The sequence below is a fragment of the Archocentrus centrarchus genome, chromosome 1 (genome assembly GCF_007364275.1).
Source record: "Archocentrus centrarchus isolate MPI-CPG fArcCen1 chromosome 1, fArcCen1, whole genome shotgun sequence".
NCBI lineage: Eukaryota > Metazoa > Chordata > Actinopteri > Cichliformes > Cichlidae > Archocentrus > Archocentrus centrarchus.
The window spans coordinates 21,843,415-21,857,501 of record NC_044346.1 but is presented as its reverse complement, the minus strand read 5'-3'; the positions used below and the strand labels follow the sequence as shown (position 1 = coordinate 21,857,501).

Below are 14,087 nucleotides of genomic sequence, written 5' to 3'. Positions count from 1 at the left end.
TCATCAGCCCCTCTGTGTATTTAAGTCTTGTGTTTCCCATGCTCCTGGTCGCGTCGTTGATGTTGTGTGCCCGTGTGTTCCTGTGCTCCCTGTGGTTCCCCTTCGTCTCCCTTCTGAACGGTTTTTGTATTGTTTTTCCCTACTTTAATAAATGCCTTTAAGTTATGCCCATCTCCGGAGTCCTGCATGTTTGTCCTTCCTCGTCCGTTTCCTCCCCGGCCATGACAGAACGACGCGACCATACTAAAGACCTGGCTAGCTCCGGCTACTTCAACGGCACTCGTCTGGCGCTGGGGGGCCCAGCATTTCAGAACAGTGCCCGTCAGCGTCCTTCATCTGCGGCTCCGCTCACTGGCTTCCCCCTTCCACTGCAGTCGCGGCGGCCACGGAGGAGGGGGAGTTCCCGGCAGCATCGGTGGGGGGCCCCCCCAGACCCGAGCGGTATAACGCCGCGGATATTGTCACAGCGTCATGCGCAAACTACCGTCTCTGTGAGTAAGACTGACTCCAGTATCACAACCGTTTGGGATAAGGGGCTTTCTCACACCACCAGCTGCCAGCCAGATCTCTCTTGGCTACCCGCCGATGTAGAGATAATCGATTCTCCCCTGATGGTGGACATTTTGGAGGCAGAAACTCATGCATCTCGGCCCAACAGAACAAAACAACCCACTAACAAGGACAGACGTTCACAGGACCCCGCTGCTTTTCCCCTCCCTGAGGTGGCAAAGCAGACCATCATTCGGTGGGTGGACTCGTTGGTCTTTGAGCTGCTGTCTGACCCATGCGAGATTGAGCAAAAAGCTATCACAGCCAAACTGCAAGGGCTAGTGTGTGACCATCCTTGGCTGCTGGACTCTCTGCATGGGCTCGTGAAAGACTTTGTCATCACCACCCTTCATCCACAGCCAGCGCCACAGACCTCAGCTGTAGCTCCAGCCTTCTCGTCTCCCCAGTCAGCTGTAGCGCCAGCTCCTCCTCAGTCGCAGTGTTCCCAGTCAGCTGTAGCTCCAGCTCCTCCTCAGTCGCAGTCTCAGACCCCTCAGTTAGCTCCAGCTCCCTCTGCTCACCCTGCTCCCGCTCCCTTGGCTCCAGCTCCCCCTGCACCCGTACCTGTTCCGCGGGTGGGGGCAGCCACGGACGGGCTGACCTCTGCACCCGTACCTGTTCCGCGGGTGGGGGCAGCCACGGACGGGCTGACCTCTGCACCCGTACCGGTTCCGCGGGTGGGGGCAGCCACGGACGGGCTGACCTCTGCACCCGTACCTGTTCCGCGGGTGGGGGCAGCCACGGACGGGCTGACCTCTGCACCCGTACCTGTTCCGCGGGTGGGGGCAGCCACGGACGGGCTGACCTCTGCACCCGTACCTGTTCCGCGGGTGGGGGCAGCCACGGAAGGGCTGACCTCTGCACCCGTTCCTGTTCCGCGGGTGGGGGCAACCAGGTCCAAGCCTTCGCATCGGTTTTCAGCGTTAGCGGCAGCAGCAGGGTCTCCCTCAGCCTCAGCTCTCCCTAGCTCTCAGTCAGTTTCCACGCAGTCAGCTCTCTCTAGCTCTCAGTCAGTTTCCACGCAGTCAGCTCTCTCTAGCTCTCAGTCAGTCTCCACGCAGTCAGTCTCCACGCAGCCAGCTCTCTCTAGCTCTCAGTCAGTCTCCACGCAGCCAGCAGCTCTCCCTCGCCCTCAGTCAGCTCTAGCTCCAGGCGCTCTCCCTCGCCCTCAGTCAGCTCTAGCTCCAGTCGCTCTCCCTCGCCCTCAGTCAGCTCTAGCTCCAGTCGCTCTCCCTCGCCCTCAGTCAGCTCTAGCTCCAGTCGCTCTCCCTCGCCCTCAGTCAGCTCTAGCTCCAGTCGCTCTCCCTCGCCCTCAGTCAGCTCTAGCTCCAGTCGCTCTCCCTCGCCCTCAGTCAGCTCTAGCTCCAGTCGCTCTTCCTTGGTCCCCAGTGTCAGCAGTTTCAGTGCCCTCTCAGTCAGTTCCCTCAGCTCCTGCCCTCTCTAGCTCGCAGCCTGCTCCCACGCAGTCTGCCCTCTCTAGCTCGCAGTCTGCTCTTTCTGTCTCCCGGCCTGCTTCCACGCAGCCAGTCGTCTCCCGGCCTGCTTCCACGCAGCCAGTCGTCTCCCGGCCTGCTTCCACGCAGCCAGTCGTCTCCCGGCCTGCTTCCACGCAGCCAGTCGTCTCCCGGCCTGCTTCCACGCAGCCAGTCGTCTCCCGGCCTGCTTCCACGCAGCCAGTCGTCTCCCGGCCTGCTTCCACGCACTCAGCTTCCCCAGGGTCAGCTCCCACGCACTCAGCTTCCCCAGGGTCAGCTCCCACGCACTCAGCTTCCCCAGGGTCAGCTCCCACGCACTCAGCTTCCCCAGGGTCAGCTCCCACGCACTCAGCTTCCCCAGGGTCAGCTCCCACGCACTCAGCTTCTTTGTCTCAGCCCCGGTCTCTCCCGTCGACTGCTGTTGAGTCTCTGGTCTCTGAGTCAGAGTCCCAGTTAACTCCCATGTCGCCATCATCCTCACCATCAGACTCACCCGCACTATGCCTTGCAAAGCAGCCCCAGCCTGCGCATCCAGTGTTCGAGCATCCGGAGTGTTCCGCTCAGTCCGAGCCGATGGGGGTCTCCGCTCAGTCCGGGCCAGGGGGTCCCGCTCAGTCCGAGCGCCCCGCGCCAGAGGGCCCCGCTCAGTCCGAGCCTGTGGGGGTCTCCGCTCAGTCCGAGCGCTCCGCGCCAGAGGGTCCCGCTCAGTCCGAGCCGATGGGGGTCTCCGCTCAGTCCGAGCCGATGGGGGTCTCCGCTCAGTCCGAGCGCTCCGCGCCAGAGGGTCCCGCTCAGTCCGAGCGCTCCGCGCCAGAGGGTCCCGCTCAGTCCGAGCGCTCCGCGCACGAGGGTCCCGCTCAGTCCGAGCCGATGGGGGTCTCCGCTCAGTCCGAGCGCTCCGCGCCAGGGGGTCCCGCTCAGTCCGAGCGCTCCGCGCCAGAGGGTCCCGCTCAGTCCGAGCCGATGGGGGTCTCCGCTCAGTCCGAGCCAGGGGGTCCCGCTCAGTCCGAGCGCCCCGCGCCAGAGGGCCCCGCTCAGTCCGAGCCGGTGGGGGTCTCTGCTCAGTCCGAGCGCTCCACGTCGCCCGAGGGTTCCCCACCAGAGCCCGGGGTCGCCCGTCTCCACCGCCGCATGCCCCGCGGTCGGCCTCCAGTGTCTGCTCCCCGTCGCCGCCGCCGCATGCCCCGCGGTCGGCCTCCAGTGACCCCTCCTCGTCGCTGCCGCCGCTGGGAGCACGGTCGGCCTCCAGTGACTCCTCCTCGTCGTCGCCGCCGCCGCTGGGAGCGCGGTCGGCCTCCAGTGACTCCTCCTCGTCGTCGCCGCCGCCGCTGGGAGCGCGGTCGGCCTCCAGTGACTCCTCCTCGTCGTCGCCGCCGCCGCTGGGAGCGCGGTCGGCCTCCAGTGACTCCTCCTCGCCGCCGCTGGGAGCGCGGTCGGCCTCCAGTCCTGTCTCGTCGTCGCCGCCGCTGGGAGCGCGGTCGACCTCCTTGAACTGTGTGTATTTTTGTTTTGGTTTTCACATGGACTCCCCTGAACTGTCTGTTTTCCGCCTTGGATGTCCCAGCAGACCTCCTGAACTGTTTTGCCTCTTCGCCTGGGTTTTGTTTCGACTGTTTTCCCCCTGCCGATTGCTGTTTTTGGTTTGTTTTTGCTCTTGGTCGGGGCGTTTCCTTGCACTGTTTCCGGCCTTGTGCCGTCGCCTTTTGTTCTGGTTCCTGTGTTTTTGTTTTTGTTTTTCTGACCCTTGTTAACCCCCAAGATTGTTTCGGTTTTTTTTTTTTTTTTGGTTGCCTTCTGTCTTTTTTGGGGTGTCTGTTCCGGCTCTTGCCGTTGATTTTTGGTTCTGCTCTGTGGTTCTGTTTTGGGTTCCTGTGTTTTGTGTTGTTTGGTCCCTCCGTCCTGGTCCCCCACCTCCCGCCCTGGTCTGGGTTTGGTTTTTCTTTTGTTTGTGGCCGTCGGGGGTCGGCCTTTGAGGGGGGGGTACTGTCATGTCCTGGGCCGGTGGCCCAGTGTTATGTTTTCTTGGTGTTTGTTATTTTCTCGGTTTCTGTGTTGTCGTCTTGTTCCACATGTTTTCCTGGTGTCTAGTCTGCGTCTGCGTCTTTGTCTCCCCCTTCTGGCTTCCTGTTTTACTTTGATGGTCGTCTGTTCCTTGTCTTCAGTTTTGCTTTCCCCCCGTTAGGGTAATCATAATCACCTGTGTGCCCACCTGTTTCCTCTTCCCTCATCAGCCCCTCTGTGTATTTAAGTCTTGTGTTTCCCATGCTCCTGGTCGCGTCGTTGATGTTGTGTGCCCGTGTGTTCCTGTGCTCCCTGTGGTTCCCCTTCGTCTCCCTTCTGAACGGTTTTTGTATTGTTTTTCCCTACTTTAATAAATGCCTTTAAGTTATGCCCATCTCCGGAGTCCTGCATGTTTGTCCTTCCTCGTCCGTTTCCTCCCCGGCCATGACAGGTAAAGGGTTTCTACCATTGTAGAAATCAATTAGAATTAACAAAATGTTTTGCAAAGTTCTGAATATATGTTTTAAAATGTTGATTCCCTGCTCCTCTCCTCCTGTATCTCCTCCCACCAGCTTTTGTCATCCTCCTGCTACTCTAACCTCCCCTTCTTGCCATTATCTTCTTCTCACCTCCTTTTTACCCTCACATTTTCTCTCCATATGATTGGCCAAATTAATACAAAACCTTTTGTGTTTTTAGGAGTTTTGAAGTCATTCTGATTGCAACCCATTTTCCTTTTCTGTGATTTTTAGGAGGATATTCAGAAAACTGCTCTAGAAGACCAGTGAGCAGAGGTGACATTGCTCCTTATCATTGCCATCTGACATCTACGTGAAGCGATGGAGTAAAATATGATAAATTTTATGAAAGGTGTTGAAAATGTATAGATAATGTGTGTGGACACGTGAACTGCATTGGTAACACCAATAGAGCCCTGTAATAAATAAGATAATACAATTAAAAAAAAAAAAAAAAAAAAAAAAATAGAGAGAACTGTAATAAAAGGTGAAAAACCTTTCTCGAGTAGCCATCTATTCCACCAAATATGATGATGTTGTACCTTGGAAATAAAAGACAAAAGGGCAATGAGTAGTCACTCCCAAGAAATAGACAAATATGTAAATAAATGTCTTACCGTATCAGCTTGTGGTTTGTGTCTACGTGTACTAATGACAAAGGCCCCTGCACAAAGTAGGTCCTCCTCACTATGCACCCCAGGTGTGTCATCCTTTCCAAAACTCCTGGAGCATCAACTCTGTGCATGGACTCCTTGATACGATCCCACTGAACTCTATGCCCATCAGCTTGCAGACAACCTTTCACCATTCTGTATCCTGCATTTGGGATCCTGCTTTTTATTGACCGTACAGCGTCATCCAGTTCACTATCAGATAAGTTGCTGTATGTAAATCTTGTGGACAATCCAAGTTCACGCATACGCCGGAAGATTGTGCTTTGGCTGACACCCAACAGATTTACTATGCAAGACACCGGTAAGGGGACGTTGATGAGCTGGGACAGAAGTTCCTCAGAAAAAAGGAACTTTGGTCTGCCTTGTCCTCCAACTCTAACAAAAGCACACAGGCTCTCTTGGGAAACAGCTGCATCGATCTTACTTTGCAGGGATAAAAGACACTCTACAATTTCAGTTGGAATGTTTAAAGTATTAGAGGCAGCTGTCAGAATAAATGCTTCTTGATTTACCACATACTGGAAGTAGTCCAAATTCAAGTGTGGTTGGCTTAACACATCTGTAATCCTTGATTTCAAACGTTCCAATAATTGAGTAGCCACTGGTCCCTGTAAACAACAAAATTAAATTTTAATGCATTAGACACCACTGCTAACTTAGTCGGTAAACATCATGTAGTACTCCATCAATTCCACGTAATATAACGTTGGGCTGGGCAGAGATTCAAAATACTTTTTTGCAAAACGTTGCATTTTTAACAACTTAGCCAATCATTAATTTGCAAGATAAAACGATTACATGTTGAATGTTGTCAATCGCTGCATTCTCGCGTCTGTTATTTACGTAAACAGAGGTGTAACACACCGTTGCTAGGGACACCGGCGTCCCTAGCAACGGTGCTCCGCTGACCGATCAGAGGACGACAGAGGAGAAGAGGTTCAAGGAGTAAATATCCAAGATATTGGTCTTATGGGTTATTTATACCGTAATTGGACAGCTTCACAGTAATGGTGATGGTTAAATAAATGAACTGTAACTTTTTAAAAGGGAGGAATGGAAGTTCTGCCTTCCACGCACTGGTGTCCCAGCCCACGTCATCGCGACACAAATGCTCCCCGCAATCCCTAATGTCGATTATGACAGAAAAGACTACATAAATATACACATTAAAACCTACATATAACCCAGATATTATAAATAATGTTATCCACCGGTACGAGGATTGATTTCTCATCAGCTTCATTAAAAAACAAACAAACAAAAAACGTGCACGACCGAGAGGAGGATTAGCATGATCAGATTTATTTATACACTAAATAATGCAAATGATAAAACCATAAAAGTTGCATTTTAATCAACACTGTCTCAAAATAAATATTTTATCATTTGCAGGTCAGTGCTATTTAGCACGAGCCAACTTCTAATGCTAGTAATGCTAGCACTAACTTAGCTCACCGGCATGTTGTTAGCTTACAAACTATAGTCTGCAGTAAGTCTGTAAGTCCAAAAACTGTATATTACAGGGTTCGTACACTTTTTCCAGGTTCCAATTCAAGCATATATGTGATATATATTTATAAAAATATAACATACTCAAAATTATTTCGCGTTTTTCTTCATCACATTAAATACATGGTATTACACCGTAAGTCACTTGACAAACAACTTCACTTTAAATAAATATGTGAAATATAAGAGTCTGAGTCATTTGACTCTCCACTGTCATGCTGCTGTAAAAAATCTGGGTGTTATTTTTGATAGCTGTTTTAAAGCAAATAAGTGCTGTTACTAAAATTAGTTTTTATCAACTCAGAGTAATTGCTAAGGTAAAACCTTATCTTCCGCAACAGGACCTGGAAAAAGTTATTCATGCTTTTATCACTTCTCCCCCCGGATTACTGTAATTCCCTGTACTTTGGCATAGATTTTTCAACTATGTGCCACCTACAGGTAGTCCAGAATGCAGCAGCGCATCTTTTAACTGGTATAAAAAAAAAAGCATGATTACCCAGGTCATGCCATTCCTTCCCTGGCTCCCTGTCCATTTAAGAATCGATTTTAAGATTTTATTGCTTACTTTTAAAGCCTTAAACTGGCACCTTTGTATCTGAGCTGTTCACAGTCACACACCTGTAAGAGCTTTGAGGTCCTCTAACCAGCTGCTCTTAAAGAGGCCTAAAACTACATTGAAACAGAGAGAGATGATCGAGCTTCTGCAGCAGCAGCACGAAAACTATGGAATAATCTACCTCTCCATATACGCACAGCTCAGATGATACATACATTTAAGTCTTTACTAAAAACACATTTCTTTTCCTTGGCATTTGGCTGCAGTGCTACCTCCCTTAAGACAATGGCTTTTTATGGCATTTTTAAATTTATTTTAGCTTATTTATTGTCTTTTAATGTTGTGTTTGTGCAGATTTTCTGATTTAAGTGGAGTTCTTGGGGTTATATACTTTAATGTGCAGCACTCTGGTCAACGTTGTTGTTTTAAATGTGCTATATAAATAAACTTGACTTGACTGCAATTAAAGACTCAATAGTGCAAAAAATATGGGGCAACCTGGTAGGGCAAAAAATAGCTTGATATGAATATATATATATATATATATATATATATATATATATATATATATATATATATATATATATATATATATTGCATAAACTCAAAAATACACATTTCACTTCACATTATCTCTGTAAGACCATGTGCAAATTAAATCTTAGGTTGATCTGAATGTCCTTTTTTCCTTTCTGTAAACAAAAAAACAAAAAAACCCACAAAACAAAATACTGCAGAGGCAAAAAGTTATCGCATACATATAGTGCATAAACTCAAAATGCATATTTCACCTAAACATTATGTGCAAATGTGAACAAATCAACTTGTCAGAGGTATTTATCCCTTTATGTTCAAAAACAAACAAAACTGAACCAGACAACAAAATACTGCATAGTAAAGCCAAAAAGGGTGGGGCCTATTAAGAAGTGTCTTTCAGTTCCTTGAGTTTGTCAGTTAGCTGTTTTTCCAAATCCTCCAGACTTTTTTCCTTTTTGTTTGCAGCTCTTCGAAGTCCATTGGATTTTGAGATGAAGTACAGTTTTCCTTCCGACTCAGCTTTTTCTGCATTCCGATCAGCAGACTTTAGGAGAGCCCTCATATCCTCCTCCATTCTCTTCTTTTTGGCTTTCATCTCTGTTATCTCATCCATGAGTCCTTTCCTCTTCTGTGCTTTTTGTTCATCATGCTTTAGACGTTTTTGTTCATCAAGATAGATGTGATACTTCTGCCTGGCAGCAGCTGCAGACAGGAGTAGCTCCTTTGTGTACACTATGTTGAGCAAACCTCCAATATGGTTCACATGGTCAATAATGATCCGCTGAGCAATCAGTGAATGCTCCTTAAGGTTCTCAACCATCACCTCCTTGTTAACAGAAAAACCTCTTTCAACAGAGGCTTGACCATGTGAGAGGACTAAGACGAGTTTTAATACCCTCCATAGGTGGTGAAAGTCTGGTTTGTTGGATAAATGTCCATGGTAAAATTCATCCAACCTTTCGCTTTGTGGGTTGAAGTTCCTGAAAGAATCTGATGCCGAAATCATGCTGTTGTCATGAAAGTGACCAAACTCCCTCAGAATTTCATCACAGCATTTTTCTTCAATACGGCCAGCTTCCACAAGGAGTCGTAGAATAGTGGTGAGTTTTCGGGTACTTACATCTTTGCTCTCGAGGAGCACCCTTGGATCCAAAACTGACAGGCTTCTCACAAGAGGATACTTAAGTGGTGCCTTTTCAAAGAGCTTGGCGACCATTTTCAGCAAAAACAGCTTGCAGTTCTGCCTGAATTCCAGCCTTGGCTTCTCAGCTTCTGAGTTCTTCTTCATGTGCTCCTCTAGAGCTCGTTCTGTGACAAATCCAACTCTTAGTTTGGTGACATCCATGTGGTTGACTGGATCAGCATAGTCAACTTGAAGAAGCTTTATAGGGGTAGTTGCATTCTTCATGACACTGGGCTTGATGAACTTCTCCATTAAACTTCTCATCGTATTTGTGAGATCACTGCACATAAATGGCAGCATGGGTTTGTCAGTCTGGTATAACTTTAAAAATGGCGTGATTTCCCTAGCCACCATGAGAAAGAAGTTGAGCTTTGCTGGGAAGAGTTCATCTTGCAAAATCATTTGAGCAGTTTTGAAAGACTTTGTAATTGGCTCTGTTACAGTTTTAGTTTTGGCAGCACTGATGTACATTTGCAGAGAGGGCAAGATCTGAAGGGCACGCTCAGCCACTTCTATATTTTCCAGCCATCGGTGATTACAGAAATCAAGTGGAAAGGATGTGGAACCAGTCACTTTCGTATAGTCTTCCCTACGAGCTGGAACATCCTTGAATAGCCATTTAAGGCTGGACAGAGCATTTCCCAGATCCCAGTCTGTGGATGCACACCCTGCTCTGAAGGCATTGTGTAGTATACGCAAACCACAACTTCCAATATTTAACATTTTTTTGCCTGTTTGTTGTTCAATGTTCTGCTGGGCCAGTGAGAAGGTCTTCCAATTCACATTTGGGCCATCCATCGACAGCTGAATCAAGTTCTGGAAGCCTATATCAGAACACACTTTTTCAATCTTCTCATACATATGTTCTGCAGTGTGGTGGCCCATGAAAAATGATGTCAGGTACCGTGAGTTTACTTGGTTATCACTCCAGAATCTCATGTGCATGTCAAGCTGACATTTCTTAATTTCCCTATTCAGACTTTCATCAAAAAGAAGTACATATTCAGACTCTTTCTTGGCATTAGCTTTCATTAAGGAAGAGAAATGAGGAGCAATCCCAAACGTGGTGAGATACGCTACTTTTCGCTCCCCTCCAGTAAACTGCTTTGCTATGTCACTGTCAGAGAACATGGTTCTGAAAACGTCCCCTACATTCTCACATGATTTGTATGAATAGTGGCTGGTTACAACTTTTGCTGCCCAGCAAATTTCTGCTTTTAGTGTTGAATTCGAGGTAACAAATGATGTTATGGTGCTTGTGGTCCTGGTGGTAGTCTGATGTGGATTAGTGGACTCTGTGGGTGGTAGAGGGGCAACTCCTGCTGCTACTCCGCTGGCTGCTTCCACAGCACTGTCACTCTCCACTCTGTTGGGTGTTGATGTGGACGTAGCTGTGCTGTTTGAGGTGTTGTTTGTCCACTGGAAAAAATCCCCCACTGTAGGACCTGGATTCATAAGTCTTCTCATCAAATATTGATGCTTCTTTCCTATAGAGCACCAAAAATAGGAGGGAAATGTTAGGTTCATTCTCAATACAACTATCAGTAAGATGCTTAACTATGTTGCTGTCTGTATTATTGTTGAAGTCCTAAATAATCACCTTTAAAGTGTTGAATCTCTTTCTACTAATAACATGATGTACAGGCATGGCATGGAGAGTAGCACTAATTGGGAGAGACTTTGACCAAATTACATACTTACATTATATACATTACATAGAACTCACTTCAACACAGAAGAATGACAATTCACAAGCAACCTTATATTTATTTATTTCATCTATCTGTAATATTATTTACAATTATAATGTACTGTCCACCTCCCTTATGAGCATGTGGCCTTAATTTATTCTTCTTATGAGAAAATGGATATACTTTTGTGTACTGGAGTGGAGGGCAGTGCATACATTGCACATTGTATTGCAACAATCCCTGGCTCGTGGCTGACTGAGTCGCACAGGCCTCAATGTGAACTTGAAGCCATTTCTGTTTTTTAAGTTGTTTGATATGTAGATGCTCACCACAAACAGGTTTTGAGAAAATGTCGAGGAACTTGAGCATCAGTAGCTCCTAAAGTGAACATTCTTTGTGTCCATTTGGATCAGCCCTCCTTATTACCATTACTTTCTCCTAATAACACACTGAAGTGAAAACAAGAAGAAAATTGCCTTTAAGTATTATCTAGCCTTTATTAGATAAAGACATTATGTTTTCTGTCAGCACTGTGCTGCTCAGCTTAAGTCAAACATTAGATGAACAAGAAGCTTGGGAGTAGCTAGCAGAAATAGGCCTGTACTCAACCACTGAATACACAGGAGTTTAAAACCTCCTTAGCACAAAGATTGCCCATAGTATTCCTTATCACAACCCATTTACAGTAGCAAAACCCCAGGTGTTGCCTAAGGAACCAAGTTAATACTTGAAAAAAAATCTGCAGATTTCAAAATGCATTAAAATATAAAGTAATACTAGTATTCTTCTTTTTGGTCTGTAACAACTTAAATATAACACCGCTACTTCGCGGATTTTCACCTATCGTGGGGGTCTCTGGAACCGTGATAAGCGAGGGATCACTGTAACTAACGTTACTGTTACTGTTAAGTAATGTCGGCTAAGCTCACTAAGTAGCCCATAAATTACCATGTCACAAGTAACATGCTATACTAGCGGTGTCACAGTGCATCACACACAACGAATTCGCTAGCTAGCGGGCATAAACAAATCAGCATTACTGTGTAACGTGTACATACTCAAAAATTCTACTAGGACTTACCTTTCATGTGACTCGACAGTGCAGACTCCCCCATTGTGAAAAGTTGCAAATTCTTTTTGCAGATTTTGCAGGAGGCTACTCGTGGATGTGGTCCTTCTGTTAGCCATAATTTGTATTTGTCAATTTCCAGCCAAGACTCATTAAAACGGCAACCTCCCGGCATGTTTGCGCACTCAACTCCCCCGTCTTCGGGGGGGCGGGGTCACAAACAGACTGACAGGTCATGCGCAGATGTGCAAGCCAGGCTGAGGCGGAGAAATTTTCAGTTTACACTTTCCGACTCATTTTTATTTATCCATCTCGTAAGAGACCTATTCAGTAACAGAGTTATTTGTTGTAAAAGAAATAAAGTTACATTTCCAAGCACTTTCAAGCACCATATCCAAAATTCAAGCACTTTTCAAACCTTGAAAGGACAACATTAAAATTCAAGCATTTTCAAGGATTTCCAGCACCCGTACGAACCCTGATATTACTTTAACTAGAACATTTTCTCTTAATATATCTATATAAATACTGGATACACACGTTATTTAGCTTACCTGTGACACGTCACCTGAGCTGGTAGCTCCAAGCGGTCCACTGTCCTCAGCCATCTTTGAATTTGGCGCATGCTGTGTTATAATGGCGGATCGACTACTCCGCCATGGCGGATCGATTACTCCGCCCTGTGACGTCATTTCAACACTTTTCTACTCGTACCCACAAACTTGAATTCGTGTCCACACAGAAGGGAGGTGTTCGTAGTCACAGAAATTAGAGTTGTATTCACAAGACTTTGCACGCACTCGCAGCTTTTGGATTCGTACTCACAGAAAAGCAATCCTAATCCGCACAGTTTCACAGACTCACACTTTTCTACTCATACCCACAAACTTGAATTCGTGTCCACACAGAAGGGAGAAGTTCATAGTCAAAGAAATCAGAGTTGTATTCACAAGACTAATCCTAATCCACACAGTTTCTCAATTACGAATACGAATATTAGAACTGTGCACACACCTTTTTGACAGTTATCTTACTCCATACATTCCTCCCAATCACGCCCCTCCAGGTCTCACTGTCATTGCCCACGTGAGCGTTGAAGTCTCCCAGCAAGACTATGGAGTCCCCAGATGGCGCACCCTTCAGCACCCCGCCCAGCGACTCCAAAAAGGGTGGGTACTCTGAACTGTCATTCGGCGCATAAGTGCAAACAACAGTCAGGACCCGTTCCCCAGCCCGAAGGCGCAGGGAAACTACCCTCTCATTCACCGGTGTAAACTCCGACGTACAGGCAGCAAGCCGGGGGGATACAAGAATACCCACCCCAGCTCACCGCCTCTCACCGAGAGCAACTCCAGACTGGAACAGAGTCCAGCCCTTCTCCAGGAGACTGGTTCCAGGGCCCAGACCATGCGTTGAGGTGAGCCCAACTATGTCTAGCTGGTATCTCTCAACCTCACGCACTAGCTCAGGCTCCTTCCCCACCAGAGAGGTGACATTTCATGTCCCAATAGCCAGTTTCGATAGCCGGGGATTGGGCCGCCAGGGCCTCCGCCCTCGGCCACCGCCCAACACACACTGCACCCGACCCCTACGACACCTCCTGCGGGTGGTGGGCCTACAGGAGGGCGGGCCCATGTAACCTCTTCGGGCTGCGCCCGGCCGAGCACCACGGGCTAATGCCCAGCCACCAGACGCTCTCCCTCGAGCTCCCTCCCCAGGCCTGGCTCCAGGGTGGGGCCCCGGTAACCCTATTCCGGGCAGGGTAAACTGTTCCCTTGCTGTTTCAATCATAGGGGTCTTCTGAACCGCTCTTTGTCTGGACCCTCACCCAGGACCAGTTGTCCCCCTGGTAGGGTCTCCCATGGCACCTTCATCCTTTGAGTGAATCAGATCAAGCCAGATTTTCAGTACAAGAGAAGGCTGGCTCTCACGCGTGCAATTCCTGTACCACACTGTGTATTCTCCAACTGATGATTCACAATCAGAGTAGAGAGTAATGTTTTCTCCTGATCTGACTGTCATCCCCATCAGTGATCGATTGGTCAAATCCTGACTAATAGATAAAGTTCCTGGAAGACACAAACACAAGCATGACTTTACAAACATTCACACTACAAAAAAAGATGTTAATGCATTACTTCAGTGTCAAAAGTGGACCAAATATGATATCTTCAAAATGTTGAGAAGATTTACCTAAAAGAACAACCAGAAATGCATGCTGCCTGTGCATGTCCAATGATGCTAATCTGGCATTAAGACAGCAACATGTCCTAAATACGGCTGTTATGACCCATGCAGATTTTTCCATTAAAGGAAATCTAA

At 47.6% G+C, this 14,087-nt stretch overlaps 1 protein-coding gene across 1 annotated transcript; it reads right to left on the bottom strand.

Moving 5' to 3' along the window:
• Nucleotides 1-4,798: 4,798 nt before the first annotated feature.
• Nucleotides 4,799-12,548, bottom strand: LOC115778088 (uncharacterized). The gene is made up of 4 exons (XM_030726113.1): nt 12,320-12,548; nt 5,161-5,825; nt 5,040-5,085; nt 4,799-4,852 (listed from the first exon to the last, which is right to left on the bottom strand). The coding sequence occupies exons 1-4, from the start codon at nt 12,455-12,457 to the stop codon at nt 4,799-4,801; spliced, it is 903 nt and encodes a 300-aa protein (XP_030581973.1). The 5' UTR covers nt 12,458-12,548.
• Between the last annotated feature and the right edge of the window lie 1,539 nt (nt 12,549-14,087).

What these genes read in the sequence shown, in the direction of transcription:
- LOC115778088 (XM_030726113.1), bottom strand. Translation starts at nt 12,457, where the DNA reads ATGACGTCACAGGGCGGAGTAATCGATCCGCCATGGCGGAGTAGTCGA. An exon ending in GCTCAGGTGACGTGTCACAG is followed by an intron (nt 5,826 to 12,319) that starts GTAAGCTAAATA and finishes TGTTGTTTACAG; the next exon opens with GGACCAGTGGCTACTCAATT. An exon ending in ACAAACCACAAGCTGATACG is followed by an intron (nt 5,086 to 5,160) that starts GTAAGACATTTA and finishes TTTATTTCCAAG; the next exon opens with GTACAACATCATCATATTTG.